General features: G+C 26.8%; 1 protein-coding gene across 1 annotated transcript; it reads right to left on the bottom strand.

Annotated features, from left to right (window-relative positions):
- Nucleotides 1-10,526: 10,526 nt before the first annotated feature.
- Nucleotides 10,527-10,961, bottom strand: LOC139427285 (rhodanese domain-containing protein CG4456). Its single transcript, XM_071188370.2, has one exon. The coding sequence runs from the start codon at nt 10,959-10,961 to the stop codon at nt 10,527-10,529; it is 435 nt and encodes a 144-aa protein (XP_071044471.2).
- Between the last annotated feature and the right edge of the window lie 248 nt (nt 10,962-11,209).

Genomic DNA, 11,209 nt, shown 5'->3' with positions numbered 1-11,209 from the left:
CTTTTTCGTGGTTTTCCTTTGCATTTAACGCAACTTTTGATTTGTCTAAATTTTAAATAATATATAGCTTACTACAAAAGCTTTTATAAACATGATTTTTCTCTGATATTTAAATTGCAAGTTACTTTGATTTCTGAATCGTGTTAAAAGTTAAATATATAAGAAAAGTATTTCACAACATCCACTAAGATGACAAATTGTCTGTCAAGAATGATAAAAAAATTAATAGTTAAAAAAATAATTCATTGCGATAATGAACATACAGCTGTATTGTTATTATTGTTCAGTTATCTAAAAGACTTTTTCGTGGTTTTCCTTTGCATTTAACGCCACATTTGATTTGTCTAAATTTTAATTTAATTTTAAATAATATATAGGTTACTACAAAAGCTTTTATAAACATGATTTTTCTCTGATATTTAAATTGCAAGTTACTTTGATTTCTGAATCGTGTTAAAAGTTAAAAATATAAGAAAAGTATTTCACAACATCCACTAAGATGACAAATTGTCTGTCAAGAATGATAAAAAAATTAATGGTTAAAAAAATAATTCATTGCGATAATGAACATACAGCTGTATTGTTATTATTGTTCAGTTATCTAGAAGACTTTTTCGTGGTTTTCCTTTGCATTTAACGCCACATTTGATTTGTCTAAATTTTAATTTAATTTTAAATAATATATAGGTTACTACAAAAGCTTTTATAAACATGATTTTTCTCTGATATTTAAATTGCAAGTTACTTTGATTTCTGAATCGTGTTAAAAGTTAAAAATATAAGAAGAGTATTTCACAACATCCACTAAGATGACAAATTGTCTGTCAAGAATGATAAAAAAATTAATAGTTAAAAAAATAATTCATTGCGATAATGAACATACAGTTGTATTGTTATTATTGTTCAGTTATCTAAAAGACTTTTTCGTGGTTTTCCTTCGCATTTAACGCAACTTTTGATTTGTCTAAATTTTAAATAATATATAGGATACTACAAATGCTTTTATAAACATGATTTTTCTCTGATATTTAAATTGCAAGTTACTTTGATTTCTGGGTCGTGTTAAAAGTTAAAAATATAAGAAAAGTATTTCACAACATCCACTAAGATGACAAATTGTCTGTCAAGAATGATAAAAAAATTAATGGTTAAAAAATAATTCATTGCGATAATGAACATACAGCTGTGTTGTTATTATTGTTCAGTTATCTAAAAGACTTTTTCGTGGTTTTCCTTTGCATTTAACGCCACATTTGATTGTCTAAATTTTAATTTAATTTTAAATAATATATAGGTTACTACAAAAGCTTTTATAAACATGATTTTTCTCTGATATTTAAATTGCAAGTTACTTTGATTTCTGAATCGTGTTAAAAGTTAAAAATATAAGAAAAGTATTTCACAACATCCACTAAGATGACAAATTGTCTGTCAAGAATGATAAAAAAATTAATGGTTAAAAAAATAATTCATTGCGATAATGAACATACAGCTGTATTGTTATTATTGTTCAGTTATCTAGAAGACTTTTTCGTGGTTTTCCTTTGCATTTAACGCCACATTTGATTTGTCTAAATTTTAATTTAATTTTAAATAATATATAGGTTACTACAAAAGCTTTTATAAACATGATTTTTCTCTGATATTTAAATTGCAAGTTACTTTGATTTCTGAATCGTGTTAAAAGTTAAAAATATAAGAAGAGTATTTCACAACATCCACTAAGATGACAAATTGTCTGTCAAGAATGATAAAAAAATTAATAGTTAAAAAAATAATTCATTGCGATAATGAACATACAGTTGTATTGTTATTATTGTTCAGTTATCTAAAAGACTTTTTCGTGGTTTTCCTTTGCATTTAACGCAACTTTTGATTTGTCTAAATTTTAAATAATATATAGGATACTACAAAAGCTTTTATAAACATGATTTTTCTCTGATATTTAAATTGCAAGTTACTTTGATTTCTGGGTCGTGTTAAAAGTTAAAAATATAAGAAAAGTATTTCACAACATCCACTAAGATGACAAATTGTCTGTCAAGAATGATAAAAAAATTAATGGTTAAAAGAATAATTCATTGCGATAATGAACATACAGCTGTATTGTCATTATTGTTCAGTTATCTAGAAGACTTTTCGTGGTTTTCCTTTGCATTTAACGCCACATTTGATTTGTCTAAATTTTAATTTAATTTTAAATAATATATAGGTTACCACAAAAGCTTTTATAAACATTATTTTACTCTAATATTTAAATTGCACGTTACTTTGATTTTTGGAATGAGTTTAAAATTACAAAAAATATGAAGAGCATCTCGCTATATTCACCGAAATAATTGACCGTCTGTCAAAGACGCTAAAAAAATGATTTATTATATAAAAATATTCATTACGATTACTGAGCATTTCGCTGGAACTCCTTAAGCGTCAAGCAATCTGAATGATCTTTTCGTGGTTTCCATTTACGCGTAACGGAAAATATGATTGTTTTATTAAAAAAGCATTCATGAAGGCAGCAATGTTTAAATATTTACATAAATTATGAGTTATTCAATCTTTATTCCTTGTTAAATCAAAACAAAATGAAGAGCATTTGATTGTGGGCAATTAAATACACACACACACACACGCACGCACGCACGCACGCACACACGCACGCACGCACGCACGCACATATATATTATAATAATAATTTGAATAATTATTTGTGCAAAGGCATTAATAAGGATCGGAAATTAATAGATAGTACAATCGAATTCATAATAAATGCTACAAATAATTATTTTTGATTCTCATCGGAAAATTTAACAAATTTACGATTACGAAAATTTAACAAAATTAATTATGGCTTATATTTTGTTAAAAAAAAAATGTCATTAATGTGCATTTTTAATTCTAACGATTTTAAAACAATAATAGTAAACTTATAAAATTCAAAGGATTTTAGTTTTGAACTCGTTCTGTTAAATCATATTTTTAAATATAAAAAAAAGCTAATATAAGCATCTATACTTCAGTTATAATAGAACCAGACTCTCCAAACTAATAACTATGGTTGAATAAGCAAATATCCTTCCTTCGATTTTAATTAACCTAAGTTCTGTAAACCGAAACTAAACAAAACCGAAACTATAGTATATAATTGCTCGTAATCTGAATGATCTCTGCTTTTAAAGCTTCAATAAACTAACAAATAAATTATGAGCAATGAATAGACATCTTTAAACAATATACAAAATAATATACTGGTTTACGGAAATGAAAAAATTTTAGAATTTAAATTAAATTGCTTTTTAATGATCAACATCGATTACGCGCAATGCTAAGGTACGGCGGGGATGTTAGAAAATAATCACTGGAACGACGCGAACGCCACTTTTTGTGCGTAAAACCGGTCTGTCAAAAGCGTGTTGCTTTTCTGAACCCCCCCGGGGAAAGTTAAATGTCCTTATCCCCTATATTAGTCCCTGCATTCACATACTAACACCATTCTTCATTCACCTTTCTTGAAACGTCGAAACCATTCCCTACATGATTTATCAGTAGGAGCATTGTCACCATAAACTTCTACAAGCATTCGATGCCCTTCATCTGCACTCTTCTTCCAATTAAAGCAGAAACATAAAACCTCCCTCAAATGTTGCTTAGTTACCACAAAATTTGACATATTCAACAAAGTAAAAAACAGGGTTTTTGTATGAAACTCAAAGCGATATAAACTGTATATTATTGACATATGTCTAACCTCTCTGAAACCACCGAAACCAGCTGTCACTATGAAACATTCATAACAGTCAGAGCCATCTTTTGAAAACGGACCGAACTAATTTGTACTCCCAATAATTTATTTTATGATTAATGTATTTTTTACAATTTACATCGATAAAACTTTAAGGTTTAACAAACAAGTTTATTAAATTTAAATAAACTGTTGAAATTAATGTTTTTTTAAAAATTCACATGAATACACAAAAGTCTATTTATAAAAATTGAAAATGGACAGCAAAAAAAAATTTATAGGGGAGAGTCGGGTAGCCCCGCCCACTTAAGGAGTATTGCTTATATTTCTGTAAAATATTGAGTAATAATCAATATTTTTGTATGTTTCTATTGCTTTATCATCTATTTAAACAATGTAAAAAGAATAAACCAAAAAAAGAGTAGTTTAACTTAAAAAAATAGAAATTTAAAAAAATTTGACTACTGTATTTAACATATTTTCAAAACTATTGTTTACCATGTTACCAGCTGCATAAATGCTTGAAACTTTGAAAATAATCTTTTTTTAATATAGCAATAAATGTCCGATGGCTCATTGACTTGAAAAAATATTCTATACATATGAAATTGACAGTGGACTACATGATTTTTTTTTTTTTTTTTATATTTTACGGACCTTTTTTAGAACCCCGCTAAAAATTATGATTCTGTTTTATATTAATACTTTTGAACTAAGTCTTTGAATCAAATATTTTATAGTTTATTTAATAATAAAAAAGCTCGGTACCAATATGCATTGAACATATCTAACGGAATGATTTGAAGAAAAAATAATATGAGCCCTATAAAGTCTTAATTTTATGCTTCAATTGCATACTAATACTGTTGGATTTGTCTTAGAAAAAAAAGATTTTTACACATTAGAACGTGCACAATACTTATTAGAGTTCCTAGCTAATGATAGTATTGTTAGAATATATTACTTTTACAGAATTATCACTGGTCAATTAATGTGACCTAAAAATTACAAAATGATCATTTATTTTAATGTTTTAATCCAACTGAGACTTTTGTTACAGTAAATTGACTTTACATAACTTACTGATCCTTATCAATTATTTTCTCTATTGTTTTAAATTGAGTGACAAACCAATTCTTAAATAATTACACCGTTTTTAACTCTATATGCTGACGAAGAATTTGTGTTAATTATTAAAGCTATGCGGAAGTTTGAACAACTTTCGAAATCCCTTATGAATGAAAACAACAGCTATTAATGCATGTACTAATAAATAAAAACAATTATAAAACATTGTCAATCTTAATTTTTGTTTTTCTTTATGAAGAAAGTTAGGAAGATTGTAAGTTCGAGAAGCTGCGTTACAAAATTTCGTCATTTTAACACCTCTCATAATTCGATTACGCATTATTTTTTAAATATCTTAATTTATACAAATTTTCAGGAGATACTATTGCTTAGATTTTTAACCATTTAAGGCCGCTGTAAATATACTTAACCTTAATTTTAAAAGTCTTTAATAAACTATTTAACCAAAAGTCCATAGCCATTACCAAAAGTCCATGATAAACTTTTCTTTTTTTTTTCAGTTTCCTTTCGTTTCATCTCTAATGAAATACGTTTATATTAAATTGCTGACCATAAACCAGTTTTATAAAACTTGTAAAAAGTTATAATATATATAATTACTTTTGCAGTATTTATAAAACTTATTTTATAAATAAATAATAAAGGGAAGTCAGTAAGTTTCTTGCTTTTTATAATACCTAATGGGCCGAAAGAAACATACTAACCAACAAAAAAATGGCGTTTAAAATTTTAATTAATATTTTCTAATAAGCTAAATGAGTTTTTTTCTTACACCAATTCCAGAAATATTTTAATTTACCTTTTCTAGAAATAAATGGTCCATTATAGGTTGTAAAAAGTAATAATATATATAATTACTTTGGCAGTATTTATAAAACTTATTTTATAAATTGAATAAAAAATGGAAGTCAGTAAGTTTCTTACTTTTTTATAATACCTAATGGGTCGAAAGAAACATACTTACCAAGAAAAAAATGGCGCTTAAAATTTAAATTAATATTTGCTAATAAGATAAATGAATTTTTTTATTATACCAATTCCAGAAATATTTTAATTTACATTTACTAGAAATAAATGGTCCGTTATAGGGTTAACAAGTGAGGTACAGTAAACCTGGCTTACTTTGATCCTGAAAAACACATTTTATTTATTTATTTTTGGTTGTTGCAGTTTTGTTCTTATGTTGTTGCATTGGCTGTACAGGTAAACGCAGCATAAAATACAAGATTTTTAACTGTATAATCTTTTAACTGCCCTTTACTAGAAAAGTAAAAATTAAAATAAGCATGAAAATAATATTAATAATTTTGAGACTAATATCACATCAAGTTGCATTCCATATGTAATTTTTTTTCCTAATTACATAGCATAAAACTTAAGTTTTCGAGGCTATTTTAACCCAGGCCTACATTGTGGCTACGTAGTTCTCCAACTCATATACTTAAAAACTTTGAATGAGCCTATAATATTAAAAGAGACAATAACTTTTATGCTTAAATATTTTTTAAGATTGCATCCCTTGCTAAAGTATTGTAATTTATGTCTATATTATTCAGCTGCATTCCTTATAAGCACATTTGTATTATTCTGATGTATTTCAGTAATTTCCATTTTATTTCAATCACTTTTTGAGAATAACACCACATCAGGGAGTGAATATTTTTGCACTGGCCCCATGCCCAATGTATTTTAGATGCAAAAGGTCTTTGTCAAAGCAGTTCACAAAATTTTAAGTCATCCATTTTTTTTTTATTAATGATTATTTAATATTAAAATAAATATATTCCATATTTACTAAAAACACACATTTGTGGCAATTCTTAATCTGAAAAGTATAAATATAATTACTATTCTAAATTTCATGAAAATTTTTCAATAAAAATTTTCTCATGGTTGAACAATGATATATGACAGAAATTTTCATCTGTTTTGCTTTATCTGTCTCATAGAACACTACAAAAGTTTCTTAAATCATGTGTACCTACTACGATGCAATCTCAAAGATTGCAATTACAGTAACGCCCTTAAAATTTGTTCACAGACACCAATATTGTTTAGTTTAATGATGATGTACGAATTAAAAGTAATTTGATATGATGAAGGTGTCATAAAATGCAATTGGCAAAGATGGCTTGAACCTCGTGAAAAATCTCACATTACTAACTCAATGGGAGCACACCAAAACGACTTCATTCTATTGAAAGAGACTTTTAAAGATTACCCATAAGAGAAAATGGAAAAACCTCACTGTGGATAGGACCAGGATAAAAAATTTTAAAAAATATATTTATAAAACTCTTATAATATTATGATTAAAATTTACCTCATAATTATGTAAAATCAGTTATCAAACTATTTTTCTTCTTAAAGGAAACTCAAATTAATAGAGATACAAAGTTTAAATACATGTTGAGGAAGGCAGTCTTCAGGAGAAAATAAGGGATCATGAATGAACAAATCAATGGCTATTGGAAAGTTGGGAAAATATAAGTGATTACAAGCAACCAAGCACTTGTAATTGTTAGGATAATGTAATTACTGATTACAATTATAATATTTATCCTAAGGAATAATTTAAAATTAGTATAATAATTTAGTTGTAATTAAAACCAATATTGAATTCCAATTATAAGTAATGAAGCAATAATTAACGATTGTAATTAATAGTGATAAACAATCACAAGCAATTCTGATTCCATTTAACCATGATTACAATTGCTATTTTAATTTTAAGTAATCACATTACATCCAATATTGATTTCAAAGTTTACTCGAATTACATTTTACCTTCCATACTATACACAGCAAAGTTGGGCACTGATTACAAAATTCCATTGCAACTTTGATTACAGGTAATAACTAATAGTACTCAATGACTCATAAACTAGACGACACAAACATTTCTAATTAGCTAATTCTATTGAAAAAGTTATTACAATTAATCATGATCAATGATTACAATTACAAGAAATCATGATTGCTGTAACCCTAACCAACAATTAAAATAACCCTAGTTATTTGCCATTTTGCTTATTTAAATTACTAATACTTTTGTCGGAAACATTTACTCCGATAAAAACTGTATTTTTGCTATCGTATAAAAAATACAAATGAAAATATTTTTAATATAGAAATGACAATTAATCAATGCAATTGTATGATCATATAGTTTGATGTTATCGCTGATCTTGACAACTTGTCAACAAGATTAAAAATTATAATTTGAAATCATAACAAGTAATTTATTAAAAGCATTCTTTCTTAACTTAGGCACATTTCATTTAGTCAAACAAAAACGATACGGAACAAAATCAAAAGAAAAATGTTTTTAAAAAAAGAATTTATATTAATTATACAAATAAATGTTTTTTTAGTTATGTATGTAGATGAGATTTTTAAGCTAAAATATAAAATTTGAAGTAAACTAATGAACAGTTTCCAAGATATTAAATTTTTAGATTAAGCTTTTTTATCTCCTGAACTAATAAACTGATTTACTTTCAATTTTGCATTACAAAAATTCACTTAGATAAACTTGTTTATAATGTAATTATCACTGCATTTTATACAATTTTTCAGCTAAAATTTTCTTTTATTTCATTTACTAGCATCCCAGCTCATTCAATATTAATAATTGATGATAGAACATTTTAAATGACATGTTTAATAGATTTTATCCCTCATACAAATTTGTATCTACATTAATGACAAACACTGTTATACCGAATCAAACATTGTAATTCTGTGTATTTTGTTATTTTTACACTTATTTTATCATTATACAACAAACAAAATTGGTTGTCTCCGTCGATCTATACATAAAAAAAATAACTAAAATTCTCCAAAGTAAGCTGTCATGTAAAATGGTTCCCTAAAATTAAAAGAAACGGAATTTACTAATATAAGAAATTTCAGACTTGGAAGATAAGAATAAAACTCATAAGAAGAGAAGCAACAAAAAAAAAGCATATTGCAAAAAAAAAATTAAACCCAAAACTGTTGAAATTTACATTCACGTACCTAACTGCCTTCATAAATAAAAAGGAGTAATGGTATATAGACTTATATAATCAATAAAATGTGATGAAGAGATAAAGGCATTATTGGGGCAGGTTAAGAGTATTATTTATCTTAATTTTTCCCACAGAAGAACCTAAATTTCAAAACGAGGAGACATAACTGAACTTTATGCTTGGCCCTTACTGGACGAAAGTTTTAATTAACTAAAAACTGTTTTTCGATTTAAAAGCCTTCGTTTATCCTTCCATTTGAAATAAATAAAATTTATTAAAGTATCTAGTGAATGTCCTTATTGAATCTTTTGAATTACACTACTAGAAAATTTACGGTCGTGATTTCTCAAAAAGCAGGCTTCAGAAAAATCCTGCTGTTTAAAAGTAAATAAACATTAGAATTCCATAAAAAAACAATTGCAAACCCTATGCATAAACTACCAATTCCTCAGAAAAGTAAACATGGAATAATAATTTAGCTTTATAGTTTACAGAAGGAACCTGACATTACAAAACCCAAGCAACTTCATCTTTTTACAGAACAACTAAATAAGTAAATGCCTTTTCTATATTTAAACTGTCTTGCATTTTACAGATATGCAATAATACCAATGGCAGAATTCTGAATGCTATGTAATGCTACTAAGCAAGAAGCACAATGTCATATTTGCACTTAGTTTTAAGATTCAAGGAAATTTCTAACTCAACTCCAAGTGAATTGCTCTCTGAAGTCTACAATTACGAGTAAAGAAGACCACACAGCACCCTTTAAGCAGTTACATGCAATCACTGCTTATAAGTTGGACGCAAAAAAACATGAAACAGAAAAGTAAGACTAAGTTTTAGGCTTATGATTGCCACACAAATTAAAAAATCATTCACAGTTTAACTCTTTCATATCAGGGGTCTGTCTAGGTTTTTCTGAGAGGTACCTATTTTGTGAAAATTTAGACATAATTTGTGAAAAATTAAAAATTATATTAAAAATCAACACAAAAATATGGATTTATCGTTTCTTAAGGGATACAAAAATAAAATTTTAAGAGAAAGTATTTTGTGAAACGACCGTTTTTCCTAAAATTGAATTTGTGAAACTACCGTTTTTCCTAAAGTTGAATTTGTGAAGGTACCGCTAAACGGTAGTAAATTCAGCCTGGACAGACCCCTGCATATTAATTCAATAATCAGTAGCTGATACACAAAAATCTCAAACTAGGTAATCAGTAATGTAGACACAATCTATTATTGCTGATAAAATGCTTCTTTTTTTCTTAATGTATTTAATTTTCATAGAAAACTCTAAAAAACAAAACATTTCTTCAGAGATTAAAAAGAAAACAATAAATGCCTTTTTATTGCTTACATCTTCACAACAACAAGAATGTAAGTATTACACAGTACAGTTTTAAGTACTATAAAAATTTATTTCATATATAGAATTACAAAATCTATATATGTAAACTACATAACATGTACTATAACAATATATTTTCTCTGACAGTAAAAACAGTGTTAATAACCAAAATTTTTATTTCTCATTAGGACCATCTCTTACAGTCCAGGGAAGATAACTTCCAGGAATATACTGCAATATTTTTGCACTTAAGCTCTGATGATGTTTATTAACATAAGGAGATAAAAATTATTAAAAAAAAACCTTCTTTACATCACATTTGATAATTTTATTTCTCAATAGGACCACCTCTTTCAGTCCAGTCAAGAAAACTTCCAGAATATACAGCAATATTTTTGTACCCAAGCTCTTTTAATGTAGTATAAGCTGTATTGGTTCTTTTACCGGATTTGCAAGTAAGCACGAAATTGGTGGTGGAGCTTGGTTTCGTAACGCCATACTTCGTTTGAAATGCAGAATCATTCATTTTAAAAGCTTCCATAATTTGTCCCAAAGGAATATTAACCGAATTGGGGATCTTACCTTCTTCTTTAAGTTCGACAGGTTCACGAACATCAACTAGTAACAACTGTTTTTTCAGCACTTTTTCTTTCACAAAATCAAACTGAACTATAGGAATTGATTTTACATCACAAAAATTTCTTGGTAGAAAGGTAGAATACTTCACAGTTTGTCGTGAGAGCGATTTGACAAATCTGAACATTGCAACAAGTAAGTAAAATCACAGTAACTTGATAATTATTAGAATGATTATTGATTGTGATTGGATACTTAAGTGAATTGGCTAATTAAGCGAATTGAAGCTAAAAATTTTCGAAGTAGTAATTAAAAGCTGAGATAAAAAATAATTTTAAAAAAATTGTTAACATCACATTTGATAAATGATTAACTTTACGCTTGGATTTAAACTGCATGATGTAAACTTCTGAAAACATAATATGATGTAAACTT

This window comes from Parasteatoda tepidariorum, chromosome 2 (genome assembly GCF_982258835.1).
Source record: "Parasteatoda tepidariorum strain Cologne lab strain chromosome 2, Ptep-v5.0, whole genome shotgun sequence".
Lineage (NCBI taxonomy): Eukaryota > Metazoa > Arthropoda > Arachnida > Araneae > Theridiidae > Parasteatoda > Parasteatoda tepidariorum.
This window is presented reverse-complemented; position numbering and strand designations above follow the sequence as displayed.

What these genes read in the sequence shown, in the direction of transcription:
- LOC139427285 (XM_071188370.2), bottom strand. Translation starts at nt 10,961, where the DNA reads ATGTTCAGATTTGTCAAATCGCTCTCACGACAAACTGTGAAGTATTCT.